Raw genomic sequence first — 16,200 nt, 5'->3', positions numbered from 1 at the left:
AACGCTGGGGAGCAGCATGGGTCCTCTAGTTCTGATAAACTAAGTTTATTCATTGTTAAATTATACATTACATGGACTTAAAGATTTTTAATGATTGCAAAGCAAACCTGCATACTCATCAAATTTCAACTTCCCTGAATATTTTCCCAAATATTTTCCTTGACATGACAGATATATTTCCCATTTAAGTAGTATTTAACTGATTACTTAGGTTTGCTGCTACAATGAAGATTAAACATTGTGTTTTTTAGTGGAAACGTTTATAGCTTAGTATGAAATAAATATATCTACGGTACCTACCTTGTAAATTGATCAAAATAGCCTATATCCATAAGCAAACAATCTAGAACAGTTTAACTATTCTCCATAAGATTGATATGGGAATTTTAAAATCAATTTGATCTAGTAAATACAGTATGCTATAGGTATAAATATCTTTTAACGTTTTGTGCTGATACCATAGAAAAATGGATCTATCGTATTCTCACTCATAAATCTGTCCAACCGCTTCTCAAAAATGTTTGGCCACTTTGTCCGTTCTTCCTGGTAGGCTTATTTTAAAGGCATTCACTTCTTATTGATCTTTACATTAAGGTTGGTGAAATATTTTCTGATTTCTCCCAATACGGTACTTTATTATTTTTCTATAAGTCTTCCTGTGAAACTTTTCTTAAGCACTTCATGGCTTCTTTCATCCAGTTTGTTTTGATTTTATATACATAGTCTACGTATAAAATTGTTCGTACGTTGTACAATTGTTTCGTTAAAATTTTACCTAAGCTGAGTTAAAACTAACGTGATATCTGCTTGACAAATGATAAAGTTTTGATGTATTTATTTATTTTACCTTCCAACGGTCAAGAACCAATTTACAATATGTTGTATAGATGACTTAATCTAACTTAAACATATACATACAAAAATAATTTTTGTCAATGACATGCAGTAAGTAAATACAATTTGAGCAGTATCAAAATAGACGTACACAAAGCAGAACTTTAAATAACAATCAATGAACAAGAACAACAAACAAGAATAGTAAGTGAAAATATAAATGAACGACAAACAATAAATATACTAGTTTCAACAATAACAATAAATATATGAGTTTTACAATAACAATTGTTGGATGTCTTTCAAAGTTGATCTCAGTTGCATTTGATGTGTTATACTTTGTTTAAGAGGTGTTATTAGACCTTAGCTAAAAGTCACACATATTTTGCCACAAATTGTTCACCACTTTGTATTTTTCCAGGTCAACTCCCCTTCAGCCCCACATCCCCAGTCATGAAGTCTCCCGGACTGCCAAGAACTATGAAGGAGTACGAGGAAGATTTTGCCAGTCTGAAGAAAGAAAATTTCAATTTGAAAGTGAGAATTTACTTTTTGGAACAGGAGCGCATTGACCCAACCCTACCTAAAGATTTGGACGAGTTACGGCGACTGTATACTAACCTGAAAGTGAGTAGTTTTGTCAATTCTATACAAAAGTCAGTTTATAAAGTGTTTGATAAGGTATGACATTTTTTAGTATTAAAACACTGTAGTAATCTTGTTAGTGATTACATTTTTGAGTTAAAGATATGGAGCAGCCACCAAAATGAAGTCATTGTACATACCGGTATCTTGTTTTAAAAATTTTGACATTTTAAACTTTATTTGACAAATTGGTACTAGGCATAGTTATACAAACCAATTATTAAAATTTTTGTATCTAGTAGATTTAATTTTTTTTTTTCATTTTATTCCAATTACAAAAATTAAAAATTGAAGTTTTATCACTAACTGAAATTTAATGCTCTTGTAAATATTAAGTTTTATGTTTGTTTCACTGGGGCTTTGATAGAAAAAACCAGATATTTTTACTTTAGGTTGTTTTTTTATATAAAATAAAACTGAGCCTGCATTACAAATAAACAAAAAACCAAATCTGTCTTGTTTTACTGATACCTATGCTATGACATCCTATGTTTCAAAGCAAACCCTGTAGGCTAACTAAAATAGTTTTTTTAACAAAAATGCATCATAAAATACTTAGTCATTATCTACCAGGAATTAAAAGAAATCTTTTAGCTATCCTATCTCCTAAGGGGATTGTTTCACTTCCTGGATATTGCTATCCATCAAACAGATACTCAAAAATAAACATTAGTCAGATGCAAAGATACCTTAAAAATAAACATATAGAAACATTTTAGTGAAATACAAAGATAATACTAGTTCTTTGAGTAGTCAAACATCCCTAAAATCTGCAAATTAACCTATAAATATATCTTTTGTGTAAATTTCTCTTATATAAAACTGTCTCAAGTTCAGTTGTGAAACCTCTGCCTCTGGCCTATTGAATGACAGATTTTCGATATTTCTTTATATCTTCTAGATATAACATTTATTTTGTAGTGATATAATTGAAAACTATAGTACCTAGCTAGATATTATTTTATCATATAATTTTTGTACATACTGATATCATCTAGAAAACCCCTGTCCTTAACCCTGCATCTGGCAAATGACTATTGACTAGACGCCAAAACTAGTTCCTCCACTGGCAACGATTAGTCGTTTGAGCATCAATTTGATTAACTGCTCAGTTTCAACAGAAAACATCACCTGTATTAGATATCGATGTATATAATTTTACACAGGAGATTCTACAGTTTATTTTGATCGCCCCATTAACACGCTGATTGATGATTGATTGATGATGATTGACGCTGGTTAGTTACTGTAATGTAACAATATTATTAAAGTAGAAAATAAAACCGTAGAATGGCGCAACTGCATGTTTAGCGTGATGGTGACATAACATTCTTTCTTATATTTTTTACATACAAATCATGATAAATATGACTTTTTTTAATTTTTTCATGTAAAGGACCATTATCTAAAAGTTTTGATTACCTTGGATTTTGTAGTAAAAAATCTTTTGTATTTTCCCAAGCCTCTACTTTGGAGTAATGTTATATAGGCCCATTTTCTTTTTTCTTGTTCTTACAAGTAAACAGTTCTACACAATTTTTTGGGATCCGTAAATGGTTTAAACATGTTCCTTGTAATGTCCTGAAAGATAAAATACATAAAAAGAATATATTTTTGTAGGCCTATAGGCCTAGTAGAACACAATTTATACGGATCTAAAGTAACCTATGTACATACAGAAAAAAATGGCCTGCGGGACAGACATTTGTAACTGTCAGATGCAGGGTTAAGGTTGAGTATTTTCATATCTAGATATCCATTATAAATAGTTTAAAGCTATGTGACAACTCAAAAGGAATTTAATTAGGACAGTCAACTTTTTCAACTCTACATTTAACAAATTAAAGATTTAATTTGAATTGATCACAGACTGTTATCAATTCCAAGGTTTACAAATAGAGAGTTTTAAATACTAAAATTGCATCATGGCAATGATTATAAAACATAACAAATTTCTCAGGTTGAACATGATCTCCAGAAGAAAGAGCTGGGAAGTCTTTTGACTGATTCTTACAATGCACTTGAGGTCCAGAAGCAACAACTTGACTCAGTTACTGAGGAAAAACAAGAGCTTCAGGCCAAACTAGAAAACCTTGAAAAGGTAGGTTTGTTTATTATGAATGAAAAATCCAGAGTAGCCGAGTGGTTATACAGGGTGAAAAAAAGTCCCAGGACGGTTAAATATTACTAAAAGTATTAAAGATAGAGCTTCAAAATTTGGTACACGGTTACTGGGCATTAAAATCATTTTAACACATGATTCGGTGATACACTACCTCTTCAGGGGGACGATAGAAGAAAATTTAAAATGTAAGCATAGGTTGATATGCACATCAAATTAATTAAGTTATCTTCGTTAGTAGAATACAATGCCACAAATTTGAACTCAAACGCACCACCGAGTCAAAAATGGCAACCATTCCAAGATTTCTTGAATCTGCCATTTTGAATCTTTGAACGGCTGCCATTTTTACTCAATTGTTCTTTTGAGCTCAATCTTTTGGCATCGTATTCTTCTATTAAAGACCTTTAATTTGATGTGCATATTCATACGTTTTATGATTTTCTTCAAACTTCTAGTGGGAAGTAGCGTATAATAGCAATGCAAATTCAATGCATCTTTGAAAAGCTGTCATTTTTTACACAGTTGTCGTTTGAGTTCGTGCTTGCGGATTTATATTTTACCAACAAAGACCTTTAATTTGATGTGCATGTCAACCTTTGCTTACATTTAAGATTTTCTTCTGACTCCTAGCGGGCCTCCTGAGGAGGTAGGGCATCTTTGAATAATGTTTTTAAATTATCTTAATGCCGAGTAACTGTGTACAAAATTTAAAAGCTCTATATTCAGTACTTTTTGAAATTTTTAACCATCTCAGGACTTTTTTCCACCCTCTATAGCTCGCCTTAAACCTATAAGTTTATTTGATCCTGAAAAATATTTATTTATTAAGTACTAAGTTGCCATTTTGTTGTTGTCAGGCGTTAAAAACTCCTGAATATCCCTGATCTTTCAGAAAGGTCCTTGATATTTGTGGCCCTTTGGGGAGATTGATGGTGTGAAAACTGATTATTGATTCTGTGGTGATGTGATGTATTGATTGTAATTAAGTGAAATGTGTTGGTAATTGGCTGTTGTGGGTGTTAGGGTCTGGAGGACCCTAGCATGTTGCAATTAAGAAAGTGCTGTACTCTACTACCATCTTGAAATGACAATTAAATTGGAAACGTTGTTGGGGAACCAGAGGGCGGAAATCTTTACCCAGACCAGAAGCAGGCCAAGCCAGCTTTGATTACTTATTTTTAACTATTAAACAGAACTATAGCTAACCTTCCAAACTTAACTGCTAATTAGTGTAAAACGGAAATGATGATTTAACAGGTAAATTTCGTTCCCTAACTTGTTACTGAACCAATTTGGACTCATAAGGCGATTCCTGAATGAATTAATACTTAAACCTTCAACGTGGTGATTTTTGCATGTCTAGGAATGATTACCTCGTTAAGCGAGGTAATCATTATATTGGAATTTACATTTCTGCGAATGGGGCAAAAGCCTGCCGGCTTCCCCTTAAATATTTAAACTAGCCTGTCATCTTAATCCCAAAACTACTTAATAAATTAACCACTTATCCTGAATTTTGAAGTACATGGAGACATGACAAGGGGGCGATCTGAAGGTTTTCCAACGGTCGGCGGCAAGAGACAAGACGGAGGAGAACTCGGTTCCGTAGCTCCTTGACGTTTCTCGAAAAAAGGCAAGCGGCAGACCGAAGGAGGCGCGCCAATCGCAAGGCCAGCGATTTAGTTGTGTGGCACTATATAAAATAGTGGCGCTGAGCGTCACATATTTCAGGAGAATATACCCTGGCTGGCTAGCTGAGTGGTCATAGTGCTCGCTTGGCAATCAAAAGGTTGCCAGATCGATCCTGAGAAAAGTGTGTTTTTTATGGTTTGAAACTGGACCTAGGTCTTACTGATCATAGGGCTTAAATGATCCTTGCTGATGAAACAGCTGAACTTGGGCAGTAACAAATTTAGAAATATCATCTCACTCCATTCTACACTCATCCTTGACTCATATTTGGGTTAAAATGTGCACCAAAAGTAGTAGTGTCCACATCTAAATTAACAGATGATAATGACAATGATAATAATTTCATTTTAAACTGTGATGTGCAGAGCCAACAAATCCATGCTTTCTGTCTGCTGACTGTGTCTTGTAGTCATTTATAAATATTTCATTATACTTAACCGCAACATAGCTTAACTTTTGATCCACTTCTATTTTGAAATTATTAATAACCCTAGAAATATGTTGTTTGATTGGAGATTTAACTACAATTAAAGATAGGAAATAGTTATATACAACTTTTTTACTTATTTTGTAGTAGCCCTATTTGGTAATTCTTTAAAATATTGGTGCTTTAAAGCAACCAAAAATTACTCTCACTTCCCAAACTTAAGTCTTTTACAGTACTAAGAAGTTCTGATGTCCCAGAACATTCTACACTAGTTTTCTTATTTTAGTTTACAGCAGCCAATGACAAGCCGAGGTTGTTCACCCAAACAAGTTATTTGGGGAATGTCATTTCTATTTGCGTCTTCAGGGACACTAGACTTTTTGAGAGGAACTACAAAAAATAATGTTTACTGAATTTAGTACTGGTCCATATATTGCCAAATTAATTTGTCTTGTATGTAATTACAAATATTATTAACACCTTTTTGAACAGGTAACCAAAATTTGTTTTTATTTTTTGTGTTTTACTCATATTTTTCTGTCTAGTTCAATTACATAGTCTGAATAATAGATTTGAACGCATCATTCGTAAAAATCCATCCATTATTAATGAATGAGTAGTGTTTCCATTTCCATTCCCATTTCGTTTTGTCATGAGAGCCGAAGCCCCCTGACTGCATACCCGGTACCTATCCTTTAGGACATACCCGGGCCCCATGATGTAGGCCGAAGCTTACGCATCAACCTTTAGCACATCATGGGCGGATGACTTAAGGTCATCAGGCTCGCCGGCTGCCGAAGCAGACCCTTCGGAAGGAGGGTTGCCCCTCGATCCTAACCAGGGATTCCGGCTGCTTGTTTAAGCGTCACTCCACCTGGGTTCCACAAGGTCGAGACCTAGAGGTCCATGGTGGAGCGCCCCGACGCATTTAGTGCAAGCAACACTCGGGACCTATCTAATCCCTGACAGGCAGAACCCGCCATCAATAGCCAGGAGGAAGGGGACCGTCAGCACGCTGACGGGGGGAACCCCAACCTCCCATTTACACCGCTGCCCGATCGAGGCCTTACCCATTGCTGGGAAACCAGAGATAACCAGAGCGATAGATCCCCAGATACCCCTGGCGGGCTCGGACCCAGCACCCGATCTACTTCGTTTGCCCGTCAGACCCAACATCACTGCCAGGCCATCAGGGTTTCCCAAAAGGAGGCAGGTATAGAAGTGGGACCCACCCGGATGAACCTATCCACCAGAGGTGGCGACACCCTTGACTCAATTGAGGTTCCGGGAAGAACCCCCCACACTCAAGATAACCATACCGTCCGTGCTCAGAGACAGGGATTGGTTTGCATAAGTACCTACAAACCGTTGCCCTCACACTGCGGAAAGTTACGTTGCCCTTGAGTGTCCCCGTGAGCTGCGGGTACTTGCCCGTTTTCACCCCCAGGAAAGGTTACTTCCAAAGTCGAGGATTTGCCCACTGAATGCTGGTCGCATACAACAAGCAGGCCGAAGCCCAAAGAACCACAGACACAGGTAGGTTAGAGATTATGATGTACTTCCATCTCTCCTAGAGCTAAACACCCCTCCATCCTGGATAAAGGAATGTCACTGGGACCCAATGCCCAGTCGTCCATGTCTGTGGCCAACTTGAAAATGCCGATACCAACACGGAGCATTTACCTCCCCTCTGGGGGCTAGGTATTTCACCTCCCAGGACGAGGCTACTTCCAAAGTCGAGGATATGCCTCACAAAATGTCAGTCGTACACGACAGGTAGGACTCAGTCACAACCACAAGCTACAGGCAGGTGAAAGATCTATGAACTTAATCAACACTAGCAGAGCTGAACACCCCACCACCCTGAATGGAGGGAATGTCACTGGGTACTCTCACTTTGGGTAAACCCAAAGAGGCTGGCTTGTCCAGTCGTCCATAGCTTGTGGTCTACCTGAAGTGCCGGTTCCAACACCGGGCAATTACCTCCCCTCTGGGAGAGCTAGGGTCCGCGTGGTCGCCCAGGCCACGAACCCACGCAAGCGTGAGCCCCCTGCGGTTAATGAGTAGTGTTTGCAAGAAATCGCCTTTACCGATTAAAGTTTATAGATTCATATTGTTAGAGAGTTTAGGAATAAGGGTGAGTCTAAAAGTGTTTGGCCCTTCGGTAAAAATGTCCGATCTTGGAACAGTTTCCTTTACTCTAATGAGCAGCTTGAAACAAACTCCGCGACACCACTGCCATACCATGGCTCAACCTCTCCCTAAGGAGTATCTGCGAGGGCCTACCACAGCCTGCTTTCTCCTTCAAGTAATTACAAAAATAGTGCGTTTAGGTCTTTTTTTATAAACTTGCACCCCATGGAGGGTTATCAGACTATGTTTTGAGTTATGATCTTGTGTTGTGAATGTTGTGATGTCTTAGGAGTTAAGAGACTATCATCAGAGGTTCATGGAGACGTCTGTACCACATCTTGACGATACAAACGCTCTGTACACTGTCACATTCGGACTGAACTCCAAACCCGGTTCCACCTCCGAGGAAAAGGCAAGTGTTTTGTTTTTGTGGGAATAAATTAATTTTGTACCTACTGTAGTGCTAATTGTTGAAAAGTGTGAACTGTTTTTTTTTAAACAATAAACTTTAATTGTCTATTTAAAAAATCATAGACAAATAGAATAAATATAGACTTTCAAAGGAAGGTTCCGCGATGTGCCGCTAGGAGTGCCATGTAGTTACGGCGCACACCGCTGCAGGCGAGGAGCGCAGGAGCCATATGCTACCAGCAGACGTTGCAGCGGCATGCGCTGTAACTATACGGCACTCCTAGCGGTGGACGCCGGAACTTATGCTAACCGCAGCATTGCTGTCGGTCTTTATTTATTCTATTTGTCTGTGCTACTATAGTCATGGACCAGCTAATGTGGAACTTTCTGTGGGGCCTGTGCTCTAAGGTATTGTTCACAGGTGCTATGGCTTATTATTTTACTGCTGCTCAACGGAACTCACATTTGGGAGCCCTATATAAAAAAAATAAAGTTTAATTAAATTCTTGTGGTCTCTTCAAACATTTATGTTGATTTCATAACAAATTTCATTTAGATCGGTCAATATAATTTTATCTGCTACAAGTATCGTATCAAAATGCTTAACGTTGACTGATTTGTGTCAAATTCTGTATCACATTTCTAATAAATCTTTAGAAGAACTAGAATTTTGGGTTATTTTATTTGTATTTTTAATTGTTAAAAAAATATTTGTTACTCTCTAGTTTCCTTTTAGTGTGAACTCAGTTGAGAAGTAATTAAGGACCGGCCCCCTCACAGGTAAAACATAACCTTCCTGAGGACAAGGAACCAAGAACCAACAATTTGGCCCACATTAGCTTGTCCACGACCACAACTTTTAACAAGAAATTCTTATTAAACCATTTGTCCAAAGTAAAAAAAATAATCTAGTTAGTGGAGGAAATGCTATCTGTGAAGTTAGATACTATGTGATTGCTGTATCTCTCTGTCTTAACTTTGTAAATATTTTTTCTTCGGTTAAAGACATCAGAATCTTTTCCTCATGAACAATGTCTTTAAATTTGTATGAAGATAAATTATGTACCTATTGCTTTGGAATTTAGTTTATTTATTTTTAGAAACATTGAATTTTAGAATTGTCCAAACAATGTTCAAAAAGTTCAAACACTTATAAGTGTTCAAACCTGCCTTTGTCAGTTCTTTCTTTTTCTCAAGATTTGATACTGTAAAAGAGTTTTAATCCTTATTTGTAGTAATATCATAATGTTAAGTTTTAACTTATCTCGTCAGTTAAATGTGTAATCCTTGACAATTTAAATCTTTAATGATGAACAAAAAAGAAGGGGTTTCCAATAAAAAAATCAGCCACTAGTTAACAGAGACTTTGAAAATGTTTACCTTCTTCTCTAAGGAGCTCAATGTCTTAACTTTTTGATAGAGGATTATTTTGCTGAACTGCTTGATGATTTCAATCAATTTAATCAATAAAGTGTATATCCTTGCAATTGCATAAATTCAAACTAATAAAAGAAGTCAGCTGTAACATTTATTAGCAGTATTCTCCATTTTGACAAGCCAAGTTCATGTAATTAATCTCAGGACTAAAAAGGGTGTTTATGTTAACCAGTGTACAAACCAAACTCGAACAAGTAGATGTAGCTAGCTTTCTCTTTTAAACTTATTTTTGTTTTTCATAAGACCATTGGTGCCAAATCATTAATTCTTATTAAATACTAACCAGCATTCAAATTCCTTGGAGCAGTACCAAACGATTTCAGATGAAATTTGAATAATGAAACCTTTGCCAAGAACCAAGTAATGGACCTTCTTGTCTAACAACAGCACTTGTTGTGTCTTTAAAACCTGTGTGAAGATAAAGTGTTTGACGTTTATTCCACCATACCAACGCAGAACAATTAATTAATGCATACAAAAATAAACTAATTTAAAATAATGAGAAAATTACTCTAATGAGTTATAAAATATTAATATTGTGTTGAGGAACCTTTTTTTATTCTATTAGCCATTGGACTTTATTTTTTAGGTAAACTAAACCTCGCTCCTTCAAAAAACTAGTATTCTTATTGGTGCACCAACAAAAGGGTACAATATCCATAGATCCAAATGGAACATGGTAACATAAACAACTACCATTCATCTTTTTTCTCTGTAATAGTCAGATATATTATTATGTTAAGGTTTTAACGTGGTTAACAGATTATCTTGATAGTTACTTTTATAATATTTCCACAAATAATACTTACGTGTTGTGTAATTTTCCAGATAAGGGAACTGCAGGAAGATTTGTCAAAAGAAAAGGAACGAGCTCTCCGTCTGGAACAAGAACTCACGCTTTTAAATGAGAAGACTACTGATGACGGGGAAAACGTACAGAAACTCATGTCACAACTGCACGATATGGAAGAGAATCTGCAGAAGATTCTGGAGGAGAGGAATCGTTTTGAGGAACTGTACAAAGATGCATCAACTGTGACAAGGAAGCTGGAAAAGAGCTTGAGGAAGATGGAGTCAAAGGAAAAGGTAACATTACAATAAGTATAAAAAGGATGCTGTTATCATAGTTACAGTAGTAAGCTCTAGGTTTGTTGGTAATAATGGTAATACAGTAGAGCGTCAATTATGTTAAGCCTGGTCATCTGAAACGTTGGTTACGCGAAAAAAGAATCATTTATGTGGAGAGACCGGAAGATATGCTCACTGTTGTTGACACAATCGCAGGAGACAAAAAAAAAAATACGTAGCCTAAAAATTGTGAAAAATATTTAAAATCAGTAAACAGATTTTGTGTTAAGGCGCAAGAATTGGACTTTTTTAGATTTTTTTAGATTTGTATGTCACCACGTCCATTTACATGGGAATCTCCACTTCAAGATATTTGAGCTATTTATCATTCAATCTTTCTTAATTTGATGTCCTTTGGTTGGGAATTTTAAATGCAAAAAATTTTCTAAAGAAAAATCACAACTTTTAAGTTAAAAAAACAAAACATTAGTTTTGAAACCAGAAGAAATTTTTTACTATCAGCTGTACCTTTTCTTTGCAACGGGAAGTTGTACTATACCGCCAAATAGGTGAGTCAAATAGGTGAGTCGGTGGCTCAGTCGGTAGCGTCGCGGACTTCGGGCCCAAGGCAGAAGTGTCGTGGGTTCGGATCCTATGGTCACTGCCACTAACTTTTATCAGTACAGTTCACCTTTGTACTGTACCGGCTCACCCCTTGCTTTGCTGGATACGTTCCACGCACAGATCTGTAGTCTATGTGGACGGGCAAATGCAAGGTTAAAAGAGGCCGCCAACCTCTTAAAAAAAAATCTAAACACTAATTAAGTAGTTTGAATTTACAAACAAACAAGCCACTAAATTTATACAAAAAAGTATAACCTACATTGTAATTGTCCTACTGTTTATATGAAAATATATCAATAACATTATTTTCATAACGTTAACACTTTAATAAATCAAAAGCAAAGCCTGGGTTGATACAGCAACGGTTATAGAATCTTTTTTTATATAATCCATGACATAGTTTTAGAATAAAGTACCGGGTGACCAAGCCATGGCTCAGTATAGTTTATTTCAATTGTAAAAGCAATATAAAGGAAACTAACATGTTCTTTATAAATAATTTTGCCTTTTATTATTTAAGTTCTAGTAGAATTTAAATTTTATTATGATGGAAATTTTAAGTTGGCAATCCAACACATTAATTCATTTTAACTGTACATATTTCTTATGTTGTTAAAAAAAAATATATATATATATACAGGGTGTTGAAAATGTCTGGAACCAACATTATATCTGGTGAGTGGTTAAAGAAAAACAAATGATATTTTGTGTATGGATATACTATGGTTTTACCTATCTTTTGGTGCCTTATGAAAATTTTTACCACTTATAGGGAACGTCCTGTGGAGGATGCAGTAATAAGTTTAAATGGAAGCCTATGGTAAATGATACATCATTTTAAAGGCCATTCTTTTCTGAGTAAGGAGCCACAAGTTTCATCTCAAAAGGACCCCCCTAGCAAAAATGACGACTGTTTGAAATTTAAATAACCACTTATAGGGAACGAGTGGAGTGTGGAACGTCCTGTGGAGGATGCAGTAAAAAGTTTTCATTGAAGCCTATGGTAAATTATACATCATTTTAAAGGTCATTTTTTTCTGAGTAAGGAGCCACAAGTTTCATCCCAAAAGGACCACCCTTGCGAAAATGGCGACTGTTTGAAATTTTAAAATTCCATTCCCTTTAAGTTGTTTTTTAAATTTCAAACAGTCGCCATTTTTGCTTGGGTGGTCCTTTTGAGATGAAACTTGTGGCTCCTTACTCAGAAAAAAATGGCCTTTAAAATGATGTATCATTTACCATAGTCTTCCATTAAAACTTTTTACTGCATCCTCCACAGGACGTTCCCTATAAGTGGTAAAAATTTTAATAAGGCACTAAAAGATAGGTAAAACCATAGTATATCCGTACACAAAATATCAGTTGTTTTTCTTTAACCACTCACGAGATATAATGTTGGTTCCAGACATTTTCAACACCCTGTATATAATAAAATATAAAAGAAGAATTTTTTTAAATTTTAGTTCCTATCGTAGGAATTAATATAAAATCACAGGTTAATACAGTAGAATTCAGCTACAATAGCATTAACACAGCATAGTACAGCGTATATGTAAGGGGGGGGGGGGGTGATTTATTTCTTGGTACTAAACTAAAAATCTTTCTTAAAGTATAAGTAAACTTCAGCATGAGCATACTCTCTAAAATACTATCATAAAATTATGGATTAGCTGAAGACAGATAAGTCCGATTCTAGCGCATATGCTTGCTTACTGTGTTACCAAATTATGGAAATACTAAAAGAGTGTATACAAATTGTAAAATCTACCCTTAAATAAGAGCGAAACATTGAGTTAACGCCAGTGCACACTCAAACATCCATTATGAAACACTCATCAACTCTTGCTCTATTTTCCCCTATGTCGAGTTATCTTCAGTGTATTCTTTGCTGAATACAGTAGAACCCCTCATATCTGACTATGTCATGACCGGGCCATGGTTGGAACAGCCAAAAGATCAGATATCGAGAGGAGCATAACCTGCTGGTTATAAGTCACTACTTCCAAAATCTATTAAAAATATAAAAATCCTTCCAGTTAATTTCGAGATACAGTGGAACCTTGATAATAAGACCCTTGATAACAAGTGTCATTTTCAAATCCCCTTGAATTTATTTTACCCCAAATCACATATTATTGCGAACCTCAATAAGGGAGTCAATCTTAACCTTGATAACAAGTCTTAAGTAATAATCCTTATGAGAGTCTTGATATCAAGGTTCTACTGTATATATTACAGACAAACAGACTTAGCTTGTATTAGAGTATAGGATAAACCTACCACATAGTTGTGTAAAATATTCTGTTTATTTTTTTGGATCAGCTGTGAGATGAAGTCGAGAACTTAAATCGATCGAGAGCTGCAAAACCATTTCGGTCCGTGGTACGAACGCTATTTTTCACCCCACTATACCCTATTACCACTATTCACCACTATAATAATCCACACTGATAGTCAACACAACTGCAACGTTAAGGTTATGTGAAGAAATAATTTGAGGAATAAGCAAAAATAAAAATAAATAGTTGCTAGGCAACGGTGAAAATAACACAATTCTATAGCAATGCTATGGATACTGATTGTGTATTTAAAATGCATTTATGTTTTAAGTGGACAGCTGATTTTGCGGCCCCGGCCTGTAAAAACCTGCTCGGTCCCCAAATTACGATGACAGCTGGCATGGCAGCAAAACGCAACTTTCGGCCACCAATTTTTTTTTTTTTTTTTTTTTTTTTTTTTTTTTTTTTTTTTTTTTAAGAGGTTGGCGGCCTCTTTTAACCTTGCATTTGCCCGTCCACATAGACTAAGCGCCCGTGCGTGGATCGTTAACAGCAAAGCAAGGAGTGAGCCAGTACAGTACAAAGGTGAACTGTACTGATAAAATGTTATCGGCAGTGACCAGGATCCGAACCCACGACATCGCTGCCTTGGGCCCGAAGTCCGCGACGCTACCGACTGAGCCACCGACTCACTACAATTAACGTATGTAATACAGCCAAAAACATCATAGTGTGGTGAAAAAGCAATTTTGTAGTTCTGCTTGTTTACATTGAAATGTCAATGCAAATGCAAACATTGTGAATAAATTTTCTCATACTTCCATGGAGACCAATTAATATTTACTTATGGAATCCTCACCCTAAAACTTGGGACTTCCAAGGGGCGTAGCCCGAGAGGAACTCAGGGAAGTGAATATGCCTCTGACATTTCTAGATATGTGGACCATCTTTGTGCTTAATTTTGGCTTTATAGGTTTAGTATTTTAGTCGTGACAGCTGCCCAGACAGACAGACAGACACCACCTCAATTTTATAATAGTAAAGATGGTAATAGCTATTTCAAATGGTATACCTCATTTCATAAGATATCTTTAATTGTTTTAAAGATAAACATTTTTAAATACAAAAACAAATTGGCAGATATCTAGCAAACAAGGTTTTTTTTTTATATCAGCCTTGAATTTTGTTTTATTTTGATCCGTTAAACCTTTCCCTAAATTGTTTATACTCACAGGACACTCTTCACTCTTTATACATTTATTTCCCATTATTAGATGGGCAATATTTATCTTTGCCAGGCTGCTTACTTGGGCCATTATTAGTTGTTATATCATTCAATTAACCACATCTGTTCAAGCTAGTTTTCCTTGTCTTAGATTACTGAAGGAGAAAAATGGAAATCCCTTGCCGAGGAATTAAGGAAACAACTCACCAGGGTGGAAAACAAGCTACAAGAAAAAGAAGAAACTGAATCTCGCACAGACAAACGGCTCAAACTAGTTTATTTTGAAAATGAAAAATTAAAACAAGAGGTAAGGCAAGGCAAATTTATGACTACAGTAAGTAACTTAAAACTATGTAGAATTTTTTTTATTACCTTATTTTGTTGCCTTAGTTTTTTAAGTAAATGTTTGTGTACATAAGGTGTTTATGTACATTTCACCAACTTGTCAACCTTCCAAGGAATACATACTAATAAAGTAGTTTAAAGATTAAAATGAGGGATATTTTTTTAACCTACATCTACGGGGGTCTTCTATCTTCATATCTTGTATGAAACTAACACTACAAATATTGTCTATTTACAAAAAATATTTACACATGTCACTAGTTAACAGTTTTATTAAACTTAGTTCATTTTCCATTTTTAGTGGCCTTTTAGATAGCGATATTTAATAGCAATATTTTTTTTAATCAGCAATATTGAATATGTATTCCAAAACTTTCCCCCCAGGCCCTAGCCTGACACCCTCCCCCAGAGCAAAATCCTGGGCACGCCACTGTGAAGACATCATACATTTTCTTACTGTAATCATTTAGAATGATACACATTTAAATATACATAGTTAAACAAAGCTTATACACAAACTAGGATAAAATAATGATAGGGGTTTAAAGACACAAACACGTTAGTAAAATGAATCATTAAATTAGTTTGGTTTCTCAAAAATCTTCATACTTGGAGCATGAAATTGTAGTTAGCGCACTCTAATTGTATGAATCGAATAATTCGATCAAGACTGGTGTGTTGTCGTACTTCTTTGAAGATTGTTCAATCATAAAAAAATGTTAACAAACAATTAATATATACAACAATCTTTATTGAAGGCTGTACAATGGTATTTGTAGCTATCAAAGTATAAGACTATTGACATTTTCCACCATGTATTCAGTTTGGGATAGACAGCAACTTATTGGTGGAATGTGTTTTACTTCCTAGCTGGGCCTATAGCTCGGTGGGGGAAAGCTCAAAATATCCATGCAGGCCTGTGGCTGTTGCAATAGTTATTTCAGGGCATTTTACG

At 35.7% G+C, this 16,200-nt stretch overlaps 1 protein-coding gene across 4 annotated transcripts in view; it reads left to right on the top strand.

The window, feature by feature from the left end:
• Window positions 1-16,200, top strand: part of LOC128999411 (centrosomin-like) — a 54,653-nt gene that overhangs the window by 16,798 nt on the left and 21,655 nt on the right. For all 4 annotated transcript variants that reach the window (XM_054425916.1, XM_054425917.1, XM_054425914.1 and 1 more), the window contains 5 exons: window positions 1,256-1,461; window positions 3,440-3,580; window positions 8,146-8,268; window positions 10,533-10,790; window positions 15,052-15,207. In XM_054425916.1, the coding sequence (XP_054281891.1) occupies window positions 1,256-1,461; window positions 3,440-3,580; window positions 8,146-8,268; window positions 10,533-10,790; window positions 15,052-15,207 (884 nt within the window). The remainder of the gene's footprint in view (window positions 1-1,255; window positions 1,462-3,439; window positions 3,581-8,145; window positions 8,269-10,532; window positions 10,791-15,051; window positions 15,208-16,200) is intronic.

Source organism: Macrosteles quadrilineatus, unplaced genomic scaffold (assembly GCF_028750875.1).
Source record: "Macrosteles quadrilineatus isolate MER2022 unplaced genomic scaffold, UCM_ALF_1.0 Scaffold_8__2_contigs__length_117827958, whole genome shotgun sequence".
Classification (NCBI taxonomy): Eukaryota; Metazoa; Arthropoda; class Insecta; order Hemiptera; family Cicadellidae; genus Macrosteles; species Macrosteles quadrilineatus.
The sequence above is the reverse complement of the archived record's forward strand: the minus strand, read 5'-3'. Positions and strand labels throughout refer to the sequence as shown.